We start from the raw sequence: 25479 nt of genomic DNA, 5'->3' as shown, positions 1-25479 counted from the left end.
GAGACTGACAGTTCAGTGCATTGTCAGTGTAGCCCCAGCATACCAAACCATTCATTACATCAAAACCATTCAAGCAAGGAATTTTTCAAGCAGAAAGGAAGGTGCAGGATTTCCAGGGCTGGGGCTCTCCCTCCTGCCTCAGGTGAGCGGATCCAAATTGATAGTAAGGCACCCATCCTGCAGTCTTTGCCTGCACAACGCTCCCATTGAGACCGAATTCTGTGTGGAGGATCAAAACCTAACTGGTCTTTGCAAACAGAGAGACGGGGGGTGCTAGATACTATGTTACACTGCTGGGCTGCATATGGGAAAGCTGTGTGATTCAGGGATGAAATTCAGAAAGGTAGCACAGGGCCTGTCTCCCACTCAAGTCCCACATAAGTTCTCCCCCTCTGCATTCTGATTCAGCCTTTGCTCTACATAAGACTGGAGTCGATCCAGGTGATGTTAATTGAGGAGAATTACTGACCTTTGGACCATCCAACCCTGGAGGTCCTGGGAGACCCTGGGGTCCAGGATCGCCCTACAATAAAGAGGAAAGAGCACTCAATCACACTAATTACTTACAAAATCAGAAAAACACAGTAAGTGATCAGCCACCCATCATGTGCAGAACCAGTAGTTGCAAGGATAAACTTTCAATTCTGCAGCCTAACACAGTTAGGACTCAGTCCAGCTTTCCTGGATGCTCTGAGCCTGTGTGACAAGCTCCTTATTACATATATACAGCAACAGAGGGACCCATGAACACCAAAATGTCTTCTTATTCAAAAGCTGGCTCTTATTCAAAAGACACGCCAGCCACTAGAGGGAGACATACTCATACTCAGGTAGCAAATGTAGTACATATGCACACTGGTGCTAACCCTGGTCAGTACTGGGATGGGAGACTTCCAAAAAAAAAAAAAGTCGGTGGGATGCAGAGAGTGGTACAGGGATTCAGTCAATGGGACGCTATCCTCTGCATTTGTACAGAACCACTGCCCCAGCACAGTGCCAAGGGGCTCTGTGCTGCCAGAAGTGCTTTGTTTTGGCTAAAATATACAACCACAGTCACGGCTGCTTGTGGCAATTAAACAACCCAGGCCGCTTTCTACAAAAATAAGTGGTTTCTCGGCTGAATTGGAGGGAAACACATTGTGCCTCCCCAGCTAAAGCTGGATATAGCACCTCTCACGTCCTGTCTTACACTATTCCTGTGTTCCTCTCCAATACAGCAGCCCTTCAATGGCCAGGAGGAGTGACTCCCACACGTTTTAAGTGCTTTGGGGTGAGAGGCACTCTGTAAACGGAAGATCTGAAATGACACGAGATGTGCAGAAGCACAATGGACGCACAAAGGCTACCAGTAACTCCACTGACTTCTATGCCAATTTATGTATAATATGCAAACTGATGGAGAGGGAGAGGGAGCCACGTAGGCCTTGGAGGGAGGACGGGAGAAGGACCTGAGAATCAGGGCACAGGGATGGTTAGAGATGCGGGTTCTTATGGGGTATTGGACATGGCATGTGTGGATTTAGAGTGGAGTCCCACGATTGTTCCTCCCCCATTTAGATCCCTACATATTAGGGATCCAGTTCTGCAACCCTTATTCTCAGCGAGTATCATGTATTTACAGGCCCCCACCCTCCCCCTTTTCAAGCCCCTCCTTAAAAATCACTCCCTCGCCCCTTCCCACAGGCTGTCTCCTGACAAACAGAAAATCCATCCAGCTGTCCCTGAGCTACTAAAACTGTACTCCTCTCCTCTGCTCAGCCCCCCTGGTTTGGTTGTTTCTCATCGTCTTCTCTTCCTTTGTGTGTAGCCTCTTCTCTTTGTCTGCAGGCGCCTGGCTGAAACATCCTCTCTGGTTTTAGCAGGCTCTCCCGTTGGATGTATAGGAGGTGCAGGGCAAGAGGGATGGCTGGCTCCTGTATTCTAGGCTGCTCTCAGGGCAGGAGCAAGCCCCAACATAAAGCAGATTCCTAAATTGTTGGAGGGTGGAGTTCTCCATCCACTCCCCCAGCCCCATCACCCTTCCATCTGTCCCCTCCTCCTCCTAAGCTCCTTCAGGCTACCAGAGCAGGGTAAAGGGGCTGTAACAGGAGCTGGGCTTCAGACCTGTCTATGAAGCACGTAGTGCATTGCTCTTACTGTGACTATAAATACAGGCATATTAAAATAAGGCTAAAAACAGTTATCAAAGAGATCCTGAAGCACGAACCTTATTGCAGTTCTCTTACCATTTTCCCATTCAGGCCATCTCTACCCGGAGGTCCTTGGGCACCTCTATCCCCCTTGAAGCCTGGCACTCCAGGGAGCCCCGGGGGGCCAGGTGGGCAGTCGTTACACACATCCTAAAAGAGACAAGGTAACACTGAGAAGAGCATTAGGGATGAGACTGAGGCTCCCTTCCAGTCCCACAGTCACTCGGTGTGACTTTAGCAAGGCGGTGCTATGGGCGTACCCACTCGGTCTGTGCTCCACTCAAATCAGGGGTAGGCCACAGAACTGTTGTGGCACCTGAGTAGTTCATAACTCACTATCAAAGCCAGGCTCACAGAATGGGGGGAAAGGCCTATTCTGATGGGGAGAGAGAGAGGAGAAACGTGAAGCAGGAACACACACAAACTATTGTTTCTTCTTCACTTACAGATTCCAAACAGTGTCTTATCCAGCCTCCAAAGCTTGGCTGGGTCAGTGCTTGGAGGGCAGCTGTCCAGGGAAAACCCAGGAGCTGCAGGGAGTTGGGAGCGGCTCCTATTCTGTTCTCTATAGGTTCTTATACCACGCTGGTCACCATAGTATCTGAGCGCCTTCCAGTAGTGCATTGAGTGATATGACTACACATCTGTCACGTGTTGTTTGCTCTCTCATGCAGTGTGGAGTTTTTAACATATAAACCTGTTGCTATGTGTTTATGTTAGAGAAGGCAGGTTAAAGAAAGGTGCCTTGCACTTTTAGCGGAATGTGGTGAGGTTTTTGATGGTCCTTAATTTTGGGGGAGAGTTCATGCTATAGTCTTCCCACCCCTAGAGAAAGCAGGATAGTCAGTACTGAGCCTATGTTCAGCAGAGTGGTGGCAGGCACTGTGGAATAACAGAGAAGTGAAGCGCTGCCCACTTGTGGTCATGAAAGATCTCTTGGCATTTGTTGCAAAAGCAGATGTGTGCTACAGTGCCCTGGCCAAATTCATCATGGGGAATTACGCTCTGTCTCCCTCAACTGTCCTTTGAAGTGTCAGCTCACTACATTATTCTTTATTTCAAAAAACACCCAGCAAGCATACAGAATTCCAAGCATTTCTGCCTGAGGGTCGGCCTTGTTTCAGTGGTGGGTGAAGTGAGCCCAGTATACAGAGAGGCAGTGCAGTCCAGTGGATAGGCCAGGAGGGCTAGGTTCTATCCCCAGCTGTGCCAGGGATCTGTTGTATGACCTGGGCAATGCACGTTGACTCTCTTTTCCCTGCTATTGCTTGGGTGTCTGTCTGACTTAGAATATAGGCACTTTAGACCGGGGTCTGCTTCCTACTTTGTGTGTGTATGGCCCCTAGAACAATGGGGCTCTGAGCTCAGCTGGGGTCTCCAGGGGTTACCGTAATACAAAACATCTTCATACAGTGCACTCTCTGTAAAGATATTTGGGGTCTTTTGAGAAGAGATGCTGTGTGAATACAAGGTTTCATCTCAAGGTAGTAACTCGAGAGGGCTGCTCTTTTCAGCTCTAAGAAGGAGGCCAGTTAGCAGTTCATTTCTCAGTGCCTCTTAATCAATAGGTAAAGATTTCTTGCCAGGTCCCTAGACTGCTTAAAAATCTCTCTACTGTGCCCATGGCCATCAGCAAAGATTTAGCAGCTGCTCAGTGTCAAATACTGAATCATTTCCCATGAAATCATCTTCATGGACAGCAAAAGCCAACCTACAAACCAACATTTTCAAATGTGGGTGCTTAATGGTAGGCACATACATCCCCAGTTAGATACCTCATGCAAACGTAGACTGATTTTCAAAAGGCACTGAGCACCTACAGCTCAAACTGACTTAAGCAGGAGACATAGGTGCTCAGCATTTTTAAAAATTGGGCCCCTTTATTTCATAGAATATCAGGGTTGGAAGGGACCGCAGGAAGTCATCTAGTCCAATCCCCTGCTCAAAGCAGGACCAATCCCCAATTTTTGCCCCTGATCCCTAAATGGCCCCCTCAGCTCACAACCCTGGGTTTAGCAGGCCAGTGCTCAAACCACTGAGCTATCCCTTCCCCCATTTAGATGCTTTCAGTGGCGTTTAAAGCCTATCTTTAGGGAATTATGCTTGAAAATATTTGATGCCAGCGCTTCAGAGGGACAGTTCAGGCCCCACTAAAAGTTAGAGCAGCAACCTCGGGGCTGCTCTAACTTACACCAGCTTGTAAGGGCCCTTTGTAGGTCATTACACTGGTGGAGATTACTGGAGCGTATCTAACTCTGGCCATGCCCCCTTTGCGCTCTAACATGTCCCCAGTGGCACCAGCTGACAATGTGACTACGAACTGCAAATTGCTTGCAAATCTGGCTGTTTAGAATATTCAGATGCACATCTGGCACTGACAGTTCAGACATATCTCTGTAACGCAGCATCAGTCATCAAGTTAAAAGCAAAAAACAATCTCATTACAAAGGCAATTTCAGCCTGTACCTTGACTAAGAGATTTATGTCCTCAGGAGAAAGCAGGGAGGAGGCACCCTGTGGAAAGAGAAATCTGTTTAATACAAATTTAAAAAGTAGTTTTATAAAATGAGACACTGAAGGTAAATTTGCATGAAAATTCCCCGTGGTATGGTACTGATTTTCTTTGTACTCTCTGGTGCTCATTGAGTCAAATATGTCTTTGTCAATGGCATTCTACGTTTATTCCAGAATATAGAGAGGGACTGGGCAGTGCATGTGTAGAAGATACAGATTCTGGCATTAGTTTTTATATGCAAATACTAAGAGAATGTTGTAACGAGCTTTTGCTTTCATTTACATATAACATATTCAATTATTTTTACATTGAGCCAAACCTACCACAGATGCTGCTACCATAATCACTCTTCGCTCTTAGTTCTTGTAGCTGTTCTTCCAATTAGAACAGTAATCAAGCGACATTTAACTGTCACTGTGAAGGATGGGGTATATGGAGGTACTGATATAAAAGGGAGACGAGCAGAATTGTTTGGCATTTAATCTAAAAGTGAAATGACCTACTGGCTTTCCAGGAGGTCCTCTGTCCCCAGGGTTTCCAGGTAAACCCTATGGACAAGGGAAAGAAAAATCTATTAGATTAACACAATAAGACCTTTATTCTATTCCCAGTCCTCAGACACACATACTCACGCCATCCCAGGACACTGCTCATTTGTGCATACTGTCACACAACCCTGCCAGTGTTGGGACAATCACACACACTTCTACAAGAACTACTACTGTATCTCAATGTTGGTAACATTTAGAATCTACCTCTCTCCATCCACCTCCATCTCTGACTCACTCACTCTCACTACCCATCCTACCATACTCTGGTGTCACTCTTAATTCCACTTGAGTTACCCCCTGGGCAAATCTGGGTCATCATGTTTTCATGGTCACTTAAGGCACAGGTAATACTTGGTCAAGCTGCAGCAGTTTCAAGGAGAGATGAATGAAGCACTCAAGACTGAGCCCAACTGGAACATTTCAAACTAAGGCCCCCGATCCTGCATCTGAAACTGCAAGATTGGGCCCTGGCAGTTGGTTGCAGCACCGTTGAGTCATCGTTTGTTGGAGGAGTTTGATATGAGTTTTCAGAGACGGGTGTGTGATAGAGATAGATTGAGATGGACAATTGGCAAGGCACCACTAATATGTCAAATACCTGAGGTCTGGGCCTGGAAGGGAAAGGAAGAAGTTCTATAACATGGAAAGGGATATGCAGGAAGTGCCTCCTGAAGGGCCAGAATCTGGCAGCATTTGAGATCCTCACCCTTGGGGTGCCTGCCACTGCCCCCCCCCCTTACTTATCAGTCAGGCCTACATTTGTGTGGAGAAGTGTTCCACAGAAATGTAGGCTGGTTCATTTCAGGCAATTGCAGACCCGGGACATTTGGCTGTGTGAAATCTGGCAACATGACTGTTCTCTCAGCAAGCACAGATCTGAGATGGACATTTTCCAACTTGAGCATGGAAAGCAAGTTCTCTGAGGAGAGGCAGGGCATGGAGGGGCCTGGTCCCTCACCATCCGTCAGCAGAGCTGGTGGGCTGCAGAGGGGAAGGCACACAGCACTCTCCTAGAGCGTGGCCCCGTGGGCACGCTCGCTCTGGGTGCCTTGCAGCACAATGCTTCCTGCCATCCCCAGTTCGGTCAGGGCTGCTCTGTGAGGCACCACTGCGTCCTGTGGAAAGGTCCTGTCCTTTTCCATTGCACACTCCTGGTCTCCACTGCTGTGTATGTTCTGGAGTGACATCAGACTGTATCGGTGATCGCCCCGCGAGAGACATCTGGCCTCAGCTGGGGTGGAAGAAATCAGAAGAAATTTCAGTTGCTCTTTTCCTGTGTCTGCATTAACACTGGCGTCCAAAGAAGGGCCCTTCTGAGGCCTCTTGTCTTGCTCACGCTTATGAATATGAAACCGTGGTAATGAATTTCAGTGGGGAACAGCTGCGGTTCCCAAGGAACTGCAACTTCATTGACTGAGACGTGTGTGAAGGAGAAACTTGTCTTATAATTACTCTTTGGGGAACTCGGGAGATGCTGGCAAGACGGCACGTTGCTTCTTACACTTTGCTTCCTTGAGACAGGCAAAAATCCTGCGATTAAAAGACTGTAGATACTCCTGGAAGACTAAGGTGCTTTACCTTTCAGTTAACTTTACTTCCCTCCTTTAGCCAAGGCTAGCTTTCTCTCTCCCAGGGGGAGCAGGGTGATGGCTGCAGGGGTGGTCAGTGCTCCCAGAGAGCTAGGCGCACTCCACAAGAGAGTACCAGCACTGAGAGAATCTCTGGGTCCCCCAGAAGTAAGGGAAAGTAGGAGAGAATTCATCCCCTCTTCCTCATGGTGGGGTGAGGAGAGCGGGACCACACCTAGAGAAACCCAAGTGTGCAGGAAGAAAATGAGATGTTCCTCTCCAAATCCCCAGGAGGAAGAGAGAAGAGATCCATTCAGAGTCACAGGATGTCTCTTTGGGCCTACCAGGGAACTTCAATGGAGCTACACCCAATGATTGTTACATCAGCCCTTCAATTTTCTGAAGCCATGGCATATATGTTTATGGGTCTAGAGATCCTGGGATTGATTTGGGGTCCTACAATGTCACAACACCATGTTAGAGTGACCAGATCGCAAGAGTGAAATATCAGGACATATTGGGTGAGCGGGCGGGGGGGAGCCACAGGTGCACAGCCCCGACCGGAGCCATGAGAGGGGGCGCACAGCCCTAGGAAGCTGCAAGAGGGGTGTACGGCCCCTGCTGCAGCCCAAACCACAAGCCACGGGGCAAGGACTCAAGGCCCCAGCTCCAGCCCCCAGCAGAAGCCACGAGGCCAGAAGCACAAGGCTCCAGCTCCAGCCCCAGGCTGAAGCCACCGGACAGGGGCTCAGGATCCTGGTTGCAAAGTCAAACCCAGTTACAGGCAGGGGCGCGAGGGGCCCCAATTCTAGCTCTGGCTCCAGCCTCAGCCGCAGTCACAGAGGGGAGGCCCCCAGTCCCAGCTTCAGCGTTACACCTGAAAACAACCTGAAAAACCATAATTGCCTGTAGATAACAGGTCACAGTCGGGTTTAATGGGACATTCCCAATCGACTAATTTTCTATTTCACTCCCAAATTTAAAATGTCACCTGAATATCAGGACAACTGGCGTCCCGACTGCACAGCGAGCAGATGTCCGCCGCCAGGTGCAATCCCTGCTTGCCAACGTGGGTGAGTGAGCTGGGCAGCAGCTCAGCAGTGTGCAGCCCCGGCCTGCCCTGGGGAGAATCAGCATGTGCAGAAGCAGGTGCCTCTTTCCTTGGCTCTGCCATGGGCTAGGTGGACCAGTCTGCACACACTCTGCTGGACTCAGCCCAGCTGACACTCACCTCGGGGACCTGCCGGCCTCTTCCCAGGAGCCGCCCCAGGTAAGCACTGCCGGGACCCACCTGTGCACCCCCTCCCACCCCTTCAGTTGAGGAGGTGAGCAGCGGGAAGGGCAGGGCCGGCCAGGGGCAATGGGGTACACTGGTCCGCCCGGCGTGCTACCAGCGTGCCCCTTCCTGTCGGGGGTGGGCCCATGCTGCTCCACACAGCTCGCCTGCCCAGCACCCCCCGGATCCACTATGCCCTGCACCCCCTGAACCCACTGTGCCCAGAGCCCCCCAGCCCCCCCCACACACATTTCCTCCACAAATGCACACTGTTGTGCACACCACCACCCCTGCCCAGCGTCCCCCCGCCCACAGCCCCACCACAGCTGCCCAACACCCCACACAGAACCCCCCACTCGCTAGTTTCCCAATACACACTGATTTCTCCTCCCTCCCTCCCTCCCTCCCAGTGCCCTTCCCCACAGCCCCACCACCACAACTAAACAATACCCCACACAGACTCCCACTGCCCAATGCCCTGACACACACAGATCTCCCCCACTGCCCAGCACCCCCAACAGTCCCCCACTGCCTAGCACCCCAAAACACACAAACCTCCCCCACTGCCCAGCGCCCTCCACACCCTCACAGCCCAGCACCCCCCACCCTGACACTCACTCCACCACACCCTGCCCCCTTCCCTGGCCGCGCTCACCAGCCCTGCTGGGAGGTCTCTGGCTCCTAGGGTCAGAGCGGTGAGGGGGGTCTCCAGACGCTCCACGTGCTGCACCCGCCACGAGCGTGAGCTCCATGACTCCCATTGGCTGGGAAAAGCGCCAATGGGAACTGTCGGAGCCAAGGGGCTTGCAGGCGCTGGCAACGCGCACAGAGCCCCTTGCCTCCCTGCCCCAACCCTAAGAGCCAGAGGGACCTGCAGGGGAGGGCGAGGTGGGGAGCCCCGGCGGTGCTTACCTGGGGTGGCTCCCGGGAAGCATCCAGCAGGGCCCTCTGGCTCGTAGGGTTGGGTCAGGTCGGGTTGGGTGGGGTGGGGGGGCCGAGGGCTCTCTGCCCGCTGCCAGTGCCTGCAAGCTCTGATTGGGCAGTAGGGAGCCGGTGCAGCACGCGGAGACCCCCTCCACCTCTGTGCCTAGGGGCCACCCGCATTGCAGGCTCCTGCTGGTGGGTGGATGCTGGGAGCTGCCCCAGGAAGCGCTGCCAGCCCCAGGACTTTGGTGCGCGCAGTAACTCATGGTGAGCAGTCCCCACTATTGGGACAAAGGGCGTCCCGACCAATGTGTAGTCAGGACGCGGGACAAATGTCTTAAAATTGGGACTGTCCCGATAATATCGGGACGTCTGGTCACCCTACACCTTGTAGAGAAGGAGAGTTACATGAAGGTGCCAGCTCTTCATGTCCCAATATTATGTCAGCCAGTGATGATGCAGTGTCACCCCCTTTAAGCATATCCAGTGCCCCTTTCCCCCTTCCCCCAAGGACTGGTTCCTAGAGCTCAGCACTTGCTGATCAGCAAAGAGCTTCCTCCTCCTTCCCGGGAGCAGTGTTTGTGACACAGCAAGTGTCCACGAGCCAAGGACAGGGATCAGCTTCCCCCAGAAGACATGTGAAGACCTCCCCATGTTTCTCACCCCGCAGAGCATCCTTTCTGTGACTCACACTCTGGGAAGAGGTAAAACATCATCTCTTTCACAGGGCAGTGCAACAAAAAGCCATCAAGGACCCTTGGCCCAAGATTCCTGTTTTCATTAAAGTGTCAGAGAATCAGAGAAATCATAAACCCAAGAAAGTGATTTGCTATCTTGAGGCTTCCCTGGCCAGTGAAGGATTTTCCCCCAACAGTATGCCTTCTCCAGTGTCATTCTAATAGGCTCTTCCCCCACTTCCCATTATTCCTCAGTCTAATAGGTCTTTTAGGTCATTCTACCAGATGTTTGACCTAAATTTTTCTTTGGTTAATTTTGTTCCATCGCTATTAATGATCTCATTGGCCCACCCTAAAGAACCAGCTCCTGGACTGATAAAGACAGGGTTTTTTTTAAGGTGATATATTGACTGTGGGTAGCCTTTTTAATGACAATAAACACTTAAACTCTCGCTTTCTTTACTTACATCCTGCCCAGTTGGCCCCTGTGGGCCTGGAACACCTGGTAAACCTCGAGGGCCCTGGTAAAATGAGAAGAAATAAACCTGATCAGAAATGTTGGCAGCATGTTTGTACCCCCTCCACCTATTTAGCAGTGGCCAGATTCCTGTCTGCTGCAGAAATGGAACTCCCAGCCCATCAGGTTCCAGAACCCATTTAACTAGCAACACTCAAACTGACTTCCCAGAAAAACTTAATCACACTTGGTGCTAATACAGTATCTTCCACTGAAGGAACTCAAGAAACTTTGCAGCTATCCATAAATTAAGCCTCATAACTTAAGCCCCATGGTGGGCTTGGCGTTATAGCACTTTCACGGGTGTGCACGGTTAGGCAGAGGGTAACTGACTCGCCCAAGGCCATGCTGCAGAGAGGAGAACAGAACCCAGACGTCCTGTCTCCCTGTCCCCTGCGCTAAATGATGAGCACGAGGGGCAAGATTCTGATCTCCCTGTAGCACTATGAATCAGGATTAACTCCACTTGCTACATTTATACCTGTGTCAGCAGAAGTCAGTTTAAGATAGAATTTTATTAATATTGTTATTTTCTGCCAAAAGTCCAGCAAAGCACTTACACACCTGCTTACCTTAAAGCATGTGGGTAGTCCCAAAGTTAAGCAGGTGCTTAAGTGCTTTGCTGGATCATGGCCTAAATCTGCATTTCTCAAACTTTAGCAACCCGAGGACCCCCATTTTGATTTTAAAATGTTCAGTGCTCCCCATGCCCCCCCTCAGCCCCAGGCCGCGCCCCCACTTCCCCCCTTCCCCCTTCCCCCAAGGCCCCACCCCTGCCCCTCCTCTTCCCAGCCCCTCCCCTGGGCGCGGCCCATCCCCACTCCTCCCCCTCCCTCCCAGCTGTTCTCCGTGGTGCAGGAGGCACTGGGAGGGAGGGGGAGGAGTTGATCAGCAGGGTTGGCGACTGGGGACATGATTCCGCCCCCTCCCCCGAGCATGCCCCGTCCCTGCTCCTACCCCTCCCTCCCAGCACCTCCTGCACACCTCTGAGCAGCTGTTCCCCAGTGTGCTGGGGGTGCTGGGAGGGTGGCAGAGATGTTGAGGGAGGGAGAGAGGGAGGGGGAGGAGTTGATCAGCGTGGCCCGTGGACCCCCTGGAGTACCCTCACGGAACCCAGTTTGGGAAATGCTGGCCTAAATCATTTAGCTGTATCTTTCCGTCATTATCAGGCAAATGGAAAATATAAACATGCCTTAACAAAATCATCAATAAACAATGCGACATTTGACTACATGGCGCTGCCCCTCTGTAAAAGCTGGGTGTAGTTAGCAAGACATACTGTACCAATGGCCCTTTGTCTCCTGCTGGTCCCACAGGGCCCTGCAAACAAACAGCAACAACACATAGATGAAAAGGCCAGCAGAGCCTGAATTTAACATCCTATGTGAGTGATTAGAGAGCAACAGGAGTTTAGACTTAATGGAAAGCATAGGAGGAGCGGTCAGGAAAAGGAACAGAATCAGCTTGGCAGGAGGTCACCCTGAAACAGATGAAGCTAGCAACAAAGAAAGTAAATGAAGGAAGAGGAGTTTAAAGAAAATAAGAACACACAGAGTGCTGTGTCCAACAGTCTTCCAGGCAGCGAGTAACCCCAGGTTATATAAAAGTATAAATGAGCCCAAGGCACAGAGCCCAGTGGGTTCACAGCAGCTGCTCATTTCCGGCTGCAAGGATGCAGATTTACAAGCTGTTTAATCCACCAAACTGCAACCCCCTTGTACCCATGGAGAGGGAGAGAGAGAGAGAGAGAAGTCCCCTTACAGTAACCAACATCAAGCACATAGAAACAACTAAGGAAACTTCCATGAGGAAATATCATCACGAGCGAGAGTTCACTCCCATTTCTCCCATGCAGCGCTGTCTCCCTCTCTCCCTGGCAGCTCAGGTAGGATGCACACACGCGACAGGCCAGACTCCGATCTCTTACACCGGTGCAAATCTCAACTCCAGCAACATCAATACTCCAGACTGACAAGCTACCAGTGTAGCTGAGATCAGAATTAATGGAGTGATAGCAGAGAGGAATCTACCACCACGATATTTATGATTAAAAAAAACCAATCCCCTGAGAGAGAGAGAGAGAGAGAGAGAGAGATATGAAAAGTCAGCATTTTTTTTCTGGAAGCAGAAAGGGAAATAAAAGTCACGGCAGTTCTGGAACTAGTCTCACATCATCACTGTGAGCAACAGGGCAACACGGAAGCATGTTCCATATCTATATGCATGTCCATGATAACAGACTGGTCGATGGCAATATCATACTTGTTGTCTTTGTTGTGAGCAAGCAGCATAACTCTTTCTGACTTAGGAAAAAACAATGCCCTAGAGTAAGGTGAATGATGTACACAGTTGGGCCACATTCTGATACTCTTAGTCTCGTCATTCATATTAACAGCTATTGAGGCCAGAAGGAACCATTAGATCATCTAGTCTGGTGTCCTGCAAAACATAGGCCATAGAATTTCATCCAGGTACCCCTGGTTTGAGCCCAGTAACTGGGGCCCTGTGTTTTTTGCAGGGTGGGGAGGAATTCACGACAAATTCATGATGGCAAAAGTATTACAACTGCATGGAGTTTGCAAGGAATGAATTTTATAAGTAAATTTAGTCAATTTCAAAGATGAAATGAATTATACAAGGAATATTCATTCTGTCCTTGAAACTGACGACATTTACTTGTAAAATTCACTGCATCCTTGATATTGACTAGCTAAAGTAATGCTGTGTATTAAAGGCTTTGTTGCCAGCATCCTTTAAAAAAAATATTTAAAGGATCATGGTTTGGGGGGGTTTTTCATGATTTCCATGCTCTCTGTGAAATCATGATTTATATTGTGCCCTCCCAGTAACTAATAAATAAAAAACAGTAATGGCACACCGGGCTTCACAAAAGCTAATGCATTTTCTTAATTGATAAATTAATTTTAAAATTCTCATTCATGCAATTGAAATTAATTAGCCTGGTGTAATCATAATCAGATTTAAAGTATGAGCACTCATGCCTGAGAGGCATTCAGTTTACCAAAGGAAAAACAAGCTGTCATTTAGAAATCAAGGCAACAGGATTTCATATGTGCCGGAGCTGCAGCAAATCACTAAGCCTCACCAACATACTAGCTAAAATCCTGGCACATCCTGAATAGCGTGTGCCCCTTGGGTAAAGCAGAGGCCGTGCTGCAGATCTCATTATGTTTTTATGAGCGAGACTGGGTATTACATGATTGACCTTTTGCCTAATCTTCTCTAAAACAAGAAGTCCCCAGCATGGGAAATGCAAACTATACAGTCAGCATTTATCATCAGTCATCATTTATCATCAGTTACTACACAGCGATATAGCTTACCATAGCAGAGTTATTTCCTGTTCCAGGTATAAGGAGAAAGTGCAAAATCTAGATACCACTGCGGGGTATTGTTGGCAAGTATTGACTGGAGTGGGGACTACTACCCTAAGACACAGTATGTGGGGCTGCATGGATGGTTACAAAGGATTTTAGGATGTTTGCTACCTTCTAATGGGTGTGACCAAGAATGAAGTCTGTTTACACACTTACACACCTGGGGCCTGAATTTGCAAGATTCTGAGCAGCATCTGAAAGATGAGGAGTGTCCTCAGATCTCATTGATATTATCAGGGATCAGCACACTCACTATCTGGCAGGATCAGACCCCAGTGCCATAAAAAAAAAAAACAAATTGTCTAGAGCATAGTCCAAAAGATGTACTTGTAGTCTATCAAAGGGGAGAAAATTCCGAAGGTGAAGGCAGCAGACGGAGCTGTGGGCACAAAGGGGCATAATTGCACATGATTCAAATAAATCTCAATTGAAAAGTATAGTATACACTTAAATAGTCAAAATACTACAAACAAGAAGTTTTAAAAGGAATGTGGATCTCTTGAAAATTGGATTTTAAAATACTTTTGTATCTTTCTGTTTATTAAGATGTCTGACAACAGCATAGACTCGCTAATCAGAATGCTTAATCATTTGCTTCAATTTTCTAAAAGTTAATAAAGAAGGAAAATAATGGTATTTACTGAAAAAAATGTTTTTGGTTTTTGTATCTTATCCGGACTCAACATGCGAGCTGGGGAAATATGAGGTCAGAAGGGCGTCACTCTCCCAGTGGAATTTTCACTTGTGGTCTATTGGTGTTAAATGATAATCTGTACGGTAGCTAAATAGTTAGCGAGACATGTTGTGTAACAGAAATGCACACATCCCAAAAGACACTGTGTTCAGTGTGTAATGACAGAGCTCTGGTGTCACGCAGCGCCAATGTGTCCAAACCACACAGATAATTTCAGGAGCAGCAGAAACTGATATTAACCACTTCGAGAACAGTAAGGGCATTCACCCCACAGCTCAATGCTCATCCTAGCAGCCGGCAGTGGGCGTGTCCTGGTCTTGTCACAAGTGAGTGAGGTCTGCTTAGTACTTACAGGAGGTCCAGCTACTCCAACCCCTGGTGCACCTCTGTCTCCTGGCTGGCCAGGAAGACCAGGAACTCCCCTATCTCCCTGAAACAGCAAGAGATGAAAGGGTTACAGGCCAGCAAGATTCTATATGTTTGAGAAAGGTGACCAATGTCTAACACTAATTTACAGCTCAGAAAATATCACCAATATTTCCTGCACATCCTACACGGAACCTCCACAGTAATTATTAATACATTGCATGGGAGCTGTCTCAATCTATGATAGCATAGGGACATGGAACAGTCATTGATTCATTATACTGGGAAAAATCCACTGACAACTTGTCATATCCTGAAACTACTTTTCCTCTTTACAAAGTAGTCAGCCCAGTTTTCTGAGCATATGCATGGTTCAGCTCCATGCCACACCACACAACAGAGTGGGAGCACAGGGCCCATAATTATTTTGGTTTCCCCAGTATGTGGGTCAGCTAGCATACAGCATCCAATTTCCATCAAGATCCTTCTTTTGCTAACTCGGTTGACTTGATAGACAGAGACCAGGTGAGAACCTCACATCTTTGTTGGGACAATAGGGTGTATAATACTGCTGCTTTTGAGTGGTTTTATACTAGGAACTCCAATTGCCTGTAGGATAACATGTATTCTGTGAGGCACAGGAAAACATCATACTTGTGAGCAACCACCTACTTTCCTATAGTAGATTGCACATACAGGCAACTATAGGGTATTTATGCAGAAGATCATAGACGTTAGAGTTGGAAAAGAACTACTGAGTCAAAGATTAAACTTGCCCATTCCATTATCGCTGCAGGGCTGTTCCCTATGGTATATTGTTAAGTGCTTTTTCCAGTGCAGTTTTAGATGACTCAGAGATAGACTTTCAACCCTATCCTTTTAGAGACTATTCCACAATCTAAAAGACCTCATTGTTAAAAATTAAATTGTCAATAATATATACTGGAAAAAGTCTGGACAGTTGTTTGACAATGTTTTAATGAACATTGATTGGGAAGGGAGGGTTAAGAAAGAAGCAGAAAATATCCCGCTCTGGTGCTTGGTATGCAATCACATTGCTCAGTTTTACATGTTGCAGTGAGGAAGACGTTATAACAGACTTCACTGCAGATGGGAACTATAGCCTCATGCCAGAGGTACTTTGTTCAAGAACACAGCTTTGCTGCAAAAAAGATGCGTGCCGTTTTTCCCTGCACAGTAAGTTTCCTAACATCTTTATTTTATATCGAATAATAGGTTTCATTTCATTTGGTGGTTTTAATATGTTTCTTTCTCTCTTTTTTTGTAATAATAGTTCTCTTTGCATTACTGCTTGTGCATTCTGAACTGTAAAAGAAAAAAAACGGAAAAGAGATTATAATTTAGCCATGTCAGTGAAGAATGTAGCAGAACAGAATCAGCATGAGGCAGAGATAGGTAGATTTATCCAGGAATATAAGACATGGCTGGATCAATTCTTTATACAGCTATATTCCTGCTTAAAATAGTTTCCTATTCTTAAATCTATTTCATTATTAAAGGAAGATCCTGTTTCCTCCTTAGCTCTTGATCATGACTTGATCAATCCAAATAGAGAACCTCTGAAGAATCTGTCCTAGGCTCTAAACATGATCCAGCTCATCCCAGAAGAATATTGTTAATTTCTTGTAGACCTGCAGCAAAACTGGATGTGTTTAGTAAAGGTGGTGTGGTAATTCTGAAATTTAATATTTAGTCTCAAGACCATATTTTCAAAAACAGCGCAACAGGTGAAAACCACAAAATGCTAATTTGGCTACATAACTGCAGTTTGTTTCAGGGACAATAGATTTTGTTCTCTTTCCATGTCCACCTCTTTGAAAATGTCTGTGGAGAATGGGGGAGACATCTGTATTATTTTTATGATCATATATACCTCAGCTTGATATTATTTGCATTCTGTCTGACCACAAAGCTGTAGAATTAAAAAGGGCTAATAGGAAGAGCAAGACATAAAAAACAGTGAGCAGGGATAAGAGAGTTCTGGGTAAACAACTTCAAGGGGTCATTAACCGGGGAGATGGTCTTCCCAGATGCCAGCCTAAATGACACAACTGCTTTGCCAAAGACAGAGCCTAGAGATCAAAAGGGGCATAAACAGTTTAAAACTTTTTTCTTGAGGGAGAGGGGAAGTGGGAGTTGCCAGCAGCTGCTACTCTGGTAAGATGCTCACAGACAGACACTGAGATAAACAAAGAATGCAAGGTAGACTGTCTCTCCCACCCAGAGACCGAAGTACCTGGGCTAAGTGGAACTTGAAAGTATAATGTTTAGGCAAGACCAGATGTAGACAAACTTCTGTTGTTTTAACTCTTTTCTCTGCTTACCATTTACCTTTGGGTGAATAAATAACGTTCATTCTGAAGCTGTTTTCAGTCACTTTAATCAGCCTCTGTTCACAGGCTGCCAGAGGGAAGTTTCCTGAAGGTGCCGAATACAGCTGGGCCCGTTGTGTTAACATAGTTGGGAAACGGCAGGGAGTGGGTGAGAGCTGTAACCTAGGGATCCACCCCAAGAGCAGCTGAACAGCAGAGAGGTGGTGAAGGAAACGATACCTGTCATCTGAGGGGTACACCCCAGGTACTGCAAAGGGATCTAAAGTGCAGATCACCCTGTAAGTGCAATGACTCTCTGATTGTATGGATTTCAGGTTGCCAGGGAAGTTGGTGTGAGTTTTGTCTCAGTAAGCATGGCTGGATTTGGCCCACAATCTTAGTTATAGCTTTATATAGAGAGATATAAAATGATGTATGTGGAAAGTGAACAAGTTATTTCATATCCTAATATTTGCATGTATACAGAGAGGCATTACACAGAAAATAAATAAAGTTTCTGTTGCAAACTTTTTCCATTAAAAATCAGGAAAAGATTTTTAGTAAATGTCTCATCAAAAATATTTTCCAGTGAAAAATGGACCATATTTTCAATTACATTTTCCACCAGCTCCAGTAACAATGTGCAAACTTGTCCTGGTTTTTGAGAAGTAGTCCTCAATGGGACAGAAGTAAATGCTTACCTTGTGTCCGAAGGGTCCTGGTAAGCCTGGGAGGCCTCTTTCACCCTAAAGAGCCATAACCAAAAGAGAAAAATAGTCAATCCTTGCCAAGCAGAAGCTTGACCTTTGCAAAATAAACAAAAAATGATTTTTACATCTAACTAGTATTTCTAGTGGCTGTGGGTGGGATCCATGAAGGAACTTAGCAGTTGCAACACTGAGCGTCTAACTTTTAGGCATCTAGAAAATCACAGGAACAAAGCCTGATCCTCAAAGCCTGAGTTAGGAGCCTAGGCTCCACATATAATGAATGGGGAAAGATAGACACCTAAGAATGCGATCCACAAAAGCCAGCACACTAGGTGGGGAGCTGCCTAATGGGAGATTCCAACCAGAGGGGTGTGTGCTAAGCTCCGCCCCACTCTCAGAGATAGGTACCTATATCCAGACTTCTTGGATGTGTCCATCTCTGCTTAGCGATCCACAAATGGCAATCCACCATTAGGAGTCAGGTGGGTTCGGCACCAAAGGTGTATCTTGTGGGACCGAGCTAGGTGCCTGGTGCCTGCCTCACTACACTGAAAATGGCAAGTGGTAGAGGAGCCCACCTTATAACTTCTAGCCTAACAGTTAGAGCACTCACCTGGAATATGGGAGACCCGGCTTCAATACCCTCTTCTGCTGGAGAGGGAGACAGGACTTGAACTGGGGGGTCTCTCACCGCTCAGGAGAGTGCTCTAACCACTGAGCTATGGGGTATTCAGTTGTGGGGCTCACTCAATCTCTCCTGTTGAAGCTGTTCCCCTGTGGATAGCTACTGAAATAGTAATTAGGCCAGAGAGAGAGAAAGAGAGAGAGCGACTGCCACCCCCCCACCCCCCGTGAGGTTGGCGCATGGGCAGATATGGACAGAATACATGATGGCGCAGCATTGGAAGGAAGCAAGCTTGCTGTAGGTGCTGATGTTGGCAGCCACATCCACTCAAATGGTGGCCTGCTGCCAGTGGATAATAATATAATGCCGCACTGCAATATTATGCAGTTATATTTCATACACTGCTTCTGCTGATTCTAGTTGGGTGCACAGTGTGGCAAGAGGACTTACCCGTTCTCCATCTTTACCCTTCCCTGGTAAGCCAGGTATTCCAGTAGGGCCAGCCTCACCCGAGGGCCCAGGTAGACCTGGTTTTCCTTCCTTTCCTGGGTCACCCTGTAGAAGATATTATGATGATGCATCTGAATTGAGAGCAAAGGTCCATTTCTGGACCAGATATCCCATAAGGATAAAAATGTGCAGGGCTTTTGTCTTTAATTTTACAGGCAGAACATTCCTCAGGGTCATAAGAAGCCCTGTTTTATTATACTATAAGAATGTGATGATGTATCTTGGCCTTTATCTCAAATGCTCTCCTTTAAAAGAAAACTTTAGCCCTAAATGGTTTGGGGCTTGGCTATGTTAAAGACTCCTCCAATCTGTGTAATATTGATGCCGTTACACTCAGCAGAAGAGCTTGAGTTACTAGCCCTCTGCTTTAACAGGTGGGGAGAAAGGAAGGGTGGCAGGGTGTTCCTTGTGAGGGGTCTTTAATTCTAAAACACCCTTTCCTCCCTCTTCCATCAGTGAGGGGTTCTTAATTCTAGAACACCTTTTTCTTCGCTATTCCATCGTGACTCCACCCTGCTAACTTTGGAAACATACTAGAAGGCACATTTAATGCAGGGAACATTTGGGTTTTAAGTAGATCGAGGCATCTGGTGAACACTGGGAACATGGATGGTGATTTGGTGGGAGGGGTTGATATAGTGGGACTTGTCTATATTTTGCATTGTTATCCTTCTATTGTGTGCAGTTAAGGTCGATGTTACTTTTAATTATTTCTGTTATGGAGCCTCAATCCAGGATCAGGGCTCCATTGTGTTAGGCTTGGTACAGGCAAGTGATAAAGGAGACAGTCCCGGCCCCAGAGAGTTTACAGTCCAGGTGTCAGGCAGGACATAACAGTCAGATGAGACAGACAAATGGAGGTGAGGGTGGGCAGGGAGGATAAGGGAACTATACAATTAAAACAGCTTGGTATGAAAGCAGAAGCCTCAGCTTGCCTAACCGGCGCCAGAAGGTTTTGCTTACAGCTGGGGATTTACAGATTTAAACGTACTTACCAAGAGAGAAACAAACAGAATAGAATCCCCCACAATCATGGCACAATCACCAGGCGGATGTGTTTTCAAGTCAATGACATCACTGTATCTAACAGAAAAGCTAAGGTGGCCTTTTCACTTCAAGAGCTCCTGTCCTGTTAGTACTCCTAGGTAGTTTATACAGGGAGAACCAAATGCAATTCTATGGCCTGTGTTACATACTAGATGAGCTAATCATCCTGTCTGGCTTTAAAATCTATTAATCTTGGTCACAATTCAGAGTGCTGAAAGTCCAGATACACATTTATCGGACAGACATGAAAGAACTGCTGTACCTTTTCACCCTTTTGTCCATCCTTTCCGGGCTGGCCAGCGTCTCCAGGGACACCCTTTGGAGAAAAAGAACGCTATTGTTTAAAACCGTTATTTCAGGTGGTATTTGATTCTAAAGGAAATGCAATTTTATACATCTTGGTTTATGTCACTCCCCTTTCCCAGTACAGACAACCTGTAATCCTGAGAACAATGAACTAGAAGAGATCTGTATCAGCTGCCTGAAAAGGTTATTTTCAATGTAAGAATGAACTGCAAAGCTAAAGTGAAAATTGAGTTAGTCCCAGTTTTGTTTGCCACTCCTCCCGCAACCAAAATACATTTTCCTCCCTCTGTAAAATCCTCCTGGCACTTCCTGGTTTGCTGAAAATAACTCAGAAAGCATAACTGTAGAGAGCAGAGATACTAGAAAGCCTCATTACAACCAAAAGTCTCATCAGGTTTATTTTTGTCTGATGCTCCCCGTAGTCAGTATAATGGGGCAATTCAACACACTCCTGGGATTAACTCAATGTTAATTTTACCCTTGCATTTCAGTTTTCCTTCCCTTTAAGTTATAGGCAGATAGGATGATACCAAACTTCTTTGATTCTTTATAGTTTAGACCCATAGGTGATTTACCTCCAAACCAAACAACATAACTTTCCTTTCTCCTAAGATGAACCAAGGACAAGGCTTGTGAGCTGGGTCTTTCAAGACAGGTGCTTTCAGGAGGTTGTCGAATGAACTAAACCCCACCAGTAAGGCCAGGGGAGGTCTCTGTTTGAGTTCATCACTGAGCAGTGTAATTATTTGGAGTTATTCCAGCATCATATAGCTCATTCTGTTGGCTTGTATCTGTTGTTCTGATTGCAAGTTAGACAACAGTATCAACACGAATATTATTTTTCCCACTTCAACTTCCTTTAGACAAGCTCCTGAATATGTAAAGTATCTTCATTATGTTAATAGACCCCAATTTAATTAGAAATGGCAGAGATAACTAGTAGACAGTAACCTGGATTGTCTATTAGCACCTATCACATCACACTGCTCTCCTATTGCTCTCATTTGCACAGCTAATGCCCCGTGCATTTTGCACTAAAAAGTTCAAACCCTTATTCAACTCACAAAGGTGTAAACCTGGAGTAATACGAGATACTCCAACGGAATTATTCCAGATTTACATTGGTGGAAGTGAGAGCAGAATCTAGCCAAAGACTTATATGCAAACATGAAAGACTCAATCGTGCAAACCTAACTTCAATGTCCCTACTTGTTTGAGTAAAGGTTGCACAATTGGACCAGAAGTGATTACATGGTATTCTAGTGAAAATGGGATCTAAGTGTTTCAATCCTTAAATCTTTGAACTGATCCTAGTTTCAACAACAAAGAGAAAGAAATTTTTTTTCTCTTGGGAGAGCTGGTGGCAAACCCAACATTGGGCAGTTCGGTGAGGACACAAATCAGAGTGTGGTGCATCCTTGTTGGTACAGTGCTGGTGAGTGTGAGGCAAACCCGCAGCCAAACTAGAGCTGCTCACTCTGCTCCCTTCCAACAGCAGCTGGGGTCCCGTTGGCATATGCCAATGACGTGCTCCTGGTCCAGGACCTGGGTGACCTAGTGTGGGTGGAGGCCTGCCAAGCCATTTATTCAGCGGCCTCCTCCACCTGGGTCAACTAAATCAAGAGCTCTGTCCTGGTAGTTGGGGACAGGTGGCAGGAGAGCTCCCTTCCTCCTGTGCTCCAGCCCATCCGGGGGAGAAAGGGCCAGCTACTCTATCTGGGTGTCTAACGTTTTGCCACTGATCCCTCCCCACTGGAGAATTAGCATGATGGGTGGCTGAGGAGTGGACAGGACTGCTCCAGTGCCTTTCCCTGTGCGGGAGGGAACTGGTGCTTAACAGCTGGTCCTGTCCATGCTCTGGCACTGGCTCCACATCCTGAGCCTGCCCCTGGGTACCCTGACCTGCCTCCAGAAGAAAATTTTGGCGTTCTTCTGTCCAGGGCTGCACTGGGTCTCTGTGGGAGTCCTGAACCTCCCCCTGGAGGAGGCTGGGCAGGTCCTGCTCTGTCTCTGCAGTCAGGTCCATGACTTCCACCTCCAGGCCCTGCAGAGACTCCTCTATGGTGCTGGTAGTCTGGCATGGAGTGAGCTGGTGCACACCTTTCTCTGCCACCTCTGAGGGCTCCGATACGACTGGCAGCTCTTCTACCTCCATCTGAGGAGTCTCCTGTGAGACCGTTCCGAGCTGCCGGTTTTTTACCAGGGCCGGGAAGCTAGTCTCGGTGACCAGGTCTGCAGCGGTGGCTGAGACGGGGGACCTCCTTGTGGAGCCCCTGCTACACAACCTCCATCTTGGTGTGTGGGTGGTGGAGTCTCCCTCAGTGCAGCAGAGGTTGGTCCTGGCTGGTACCACCAGGATCAGAGACCTCCTGGACTACGAATAGACACACTGGGTGGATCCCCAGTGCTCTGCTGGCACATGGGGTTCTCCACCCTTCACATCCCCTGGCGTATAGTGAGGGCAGCCTTAGCACCTGCCTCTCTCACTTTCTTTGAGAGGGTCCAGAAGGTGAGGGCAGCCTTAGCACCTGCCTCTCTCACTTTCTTTGAGAGGGTCCTTTGGGAGGCTGCTTCCCACCCACCCATCACCTCTGGCCCTCTGGACCTTGCCATCGGGCCCCTGCCCGGTGAGCCTCCTCAGCCAGCCCCTACACACCACCGGAACAGGCTGCACGACATGAAAGCTGGTTCGCCTACGGACTGTGCCTAGAAAACAGCTCCATGCGCTTGTGCTCCACACCCTTCATTTCCTCATGCTTGTGTCCTGCTCTGACACCAAGTGGTGGGACCTCCTACCACCCATGGTGGGCGAGGAACCCCGGTGGGCCAGTCCGTATTCCACCCTAGTCCCATGGCCCACCTGGGATATTAGTTGGTGGCTCCTTCACAGAATTGAGAGCATGGGCATGTACTTGGTGTGGTTCACCACCTCCCCCGACACATGCCCCTTCTGCAGCGAGAGGGAGACCCTGGCACACATCTACATTGAATGCACCAGGTTGTAGCCCCTCTTCTGGCTCCTCAAAAACCTTCTCCTTAAGTTCTGGCTGCACTTTTCCCCACACATCCTGATCTATGCACACCCCATCTGTGCCCCATGAAGTCACAAGACCTCCTTGTCCACCTCCTCCTGGCACTGGCCAAAGTGGCTGTCCTCCATACCAGGAGGGGGAAACTCGATGGGGAGGTCTACAACTGTGGGGCCTACTTCTGATCCTCCCTTAAGCCATGTCTCCAGGTAGAGTTCCTCTGGACCATGTCCACTGGCTCCCTGGATGCCTTCAAGGAGCAGTGGGCACTGTCCAGGGTTCTTTGCTTGGTGTCCCCCTCTGGATCCCTGCTTTTCAACCTGTGACTCTCACTCCCATCCCTGTTTTTACATTTTTACAGTACTGACTTTGCTCGTCCCTAGACTCTGACTACCCAGCTTGAACCCCTGGCATGCACCTGGACTGTGGCTACAGTTCTGATTCAGGCTTGACTAGGGACTCTGATCTGGGTTCTGATCCTGGCCTGTCCCTGGCTCAGTTCCAGCTGTACCCGTGGCCCAGTCCCAACCTGACATCCAGCTTTGACCTCTGCTCCAACCACTAGGCCTGACCAGGAAGCAGCGCCTGACAATGAGATTGTCCTGTTGAATATACCACTCCCAAGATGTCCATGTCTACTGAGTCTCTCAAAGAGAGTAACAGGCTGTAATGAAATCACCTGTAACAAACAACAGCAGTAGACCCTGGGAAATGGAAACCAAAGAAAGCGAGTAAGAGAAATGTGGCAGGGCAGAGACGGGGAATAAATCTATGGACGAATACATACCACGTTTCCTGGCAAGCCTTGTAGACCTGGGGGCCCAACAGGTCCAGGAGCACCCTGTTTGAAGAAAACAAAATTTTAAAAATATCGTTTCTTATTTATATTACCGTAGGAGCTAGAAGTTTTAAATGAGATCGGAGTTCACATTTTGCTAGGTGCTGTAGAAGCATATAGTAAAAGTGAACACTTGCCTCAAAGATCTTACAATCTGAATAAGGATTCAACAGTACAAAACAGATTAAGACATCCCTTGGGAATTTCAAAATTGTCTGTCACCATGATAAATCCTAAATCCAGATCAGATGCTCCATCAGCTTGGAAAAAAATATAGCACTGAGAATAAAATATATATTATCAGATCAGATGAAATGATGTTGATTTATCACAAAAACAATAGGATCCAGGGCAACAAAACAGTCTTCTCAGACATTTCTACCCTTTCCCTGCCTTTTTGTATACTAAGTGAGCTTGTGAATATTCTGAACTGGTAGGGCAAGAACACGAAGGCTTCTATTCACAAGGAACAGTCAGATGCACTTCTAACTTTCTTACATTCATTTGTCAATTAATGACTCAATCCTGCAACCAGTTACAGGGCCTGATCCACAGGCTAAGGAAGTCAATGGGAAGACTCACATTGCCTTCAGTGGGCTTTGGGTCAGGCTCTTAATGATACAACCTCCTTTGAGATCTATGGATGAAAAATGCTGTAAAAGGGCTAGGTATTATACAACATTTCGACTGGGTATTAGGCAGCTTTATTATTATTATTACTGAGGCTATGTCTACACTTATAGCGATGTCGAGTACCCCACCCCCCAGCGTGGGTACAAACAGCAGTGATGATGAGGAAGATGAGGTACTTGTCAGTAAAGTACTTGAGATGAGGTACTTGTCAGTGATGATGAGCAAGATGAGGTACTTGTCAGTAAAGTAAAGACACACCAGAACTTAAGGGCATGTACCCTCCACAACGCTCTACACACCCATGCAGTGCCTTCCCCATCTACACTTCTGCTTTTAGCGGTGTGTTGTCTCACAGCTCGAGCCCTTTCCTGCCGCGGGGAAAGGCTCTAGCAGGGGGAGGCAGTGGGGAGAGACTCAGGCCGTTCCTCACTGCTTGAGCTTTTCCCCACCGCAGGGAAAGTCTCCAGCTGTGGGGAAAGGCTCTGGCACAGGGAGGCAACTGGGAAAGGCTCCAGCAGCTCTTCGCTGCCTCCCCACTGCCAGAGCCTTTCACCGCTGTGAGCAGCTACATGCCGTCGTGTGGACGCAGCTTGCTTTCCACTGCGGCATCTAGCTACACCTCCCCTATACACTACCACGAGCGTAAAGAAGGCCTAGGAGTAGCCTGATGGACTTCAACGGAAGAGAAGTCATGGTAGCAACAGGCCATAACTGGGTTGACAGGACAGTGATTCTCAATGCAAGGACATTTTCTCATATCTGGCCTTCACCAG

At 47.6% G+C, this 25479-nt stretch overlaps 1 protein-coding gene across 1 annotated transcript in view; it reads right to left on the bottom strand.

The window, feature by feature from the left end:
• LOC140906332 (uncharacterized) overlaps positions 1 to 25479 on the bottom strand; it is a 79122-nt gene that overhangs the window by 29868 nt on the left and 23775 nt on the right. Inside the window, exons 10-20 of the mRNA XM_073330057.1 lie at positions 24023 to 24076; positions 20163 to 20216; positions 18794 to 18898; positions 17710 to 17754; positions 14662 to 14739; positions 11502 to 11537; positions 10168 to 10221; positions 5208 to 5252; positions 4656 to 4703; positions 2226 to 2339; positions 470 to 523 (exon numbers count right to left, since the gene is read on the bottom strand). Coding sequence (XP_073186158.1) covers positions 470 to 523; positions 2226 to 2339; positions 4656 to 4703; positions 5208 to 5252; positions 10168 to 10221; positions 11502 to 11537; positions 14662 to 14739; positions 17710 to 17754; positions 18794 to 18898; positions 20163 to 20216; positions 24023 to 24076 — 687 coding nt within the window. The remainder of the gene's footprint in view (positions 1 to 469; positions 524 to 2225; positions 2340 to 4655; positions 4704 to 5207; positions 5253 to 10167; positions 10222 to 11501; positions 11538 to 14661; positions 14740 to 17709; positions 17755 to 18793; positions 18899 to 20162; positions 20217 to 24022; positions 24077 to 25479) is intronic.

Source organism: Lepidochelys kempii, chromosome 2 (assembly GCF_965140265.1).
Source record: "Lepidochelys kempii isolate rLepKem1 chromosome 2, rLepKem1.hap2, whole genome shotgun sequence".
Lineage (NCBI taxonomy): Eukaryota > Metazoa > Chordata > Testudines > Cheloniidae > Lepidochelys > Lepidochelys kempii.
Note: the sequence above shows the minus strand (reverse complement) of the source record. Positions and strands in the feature narration are given on the sequence as shown.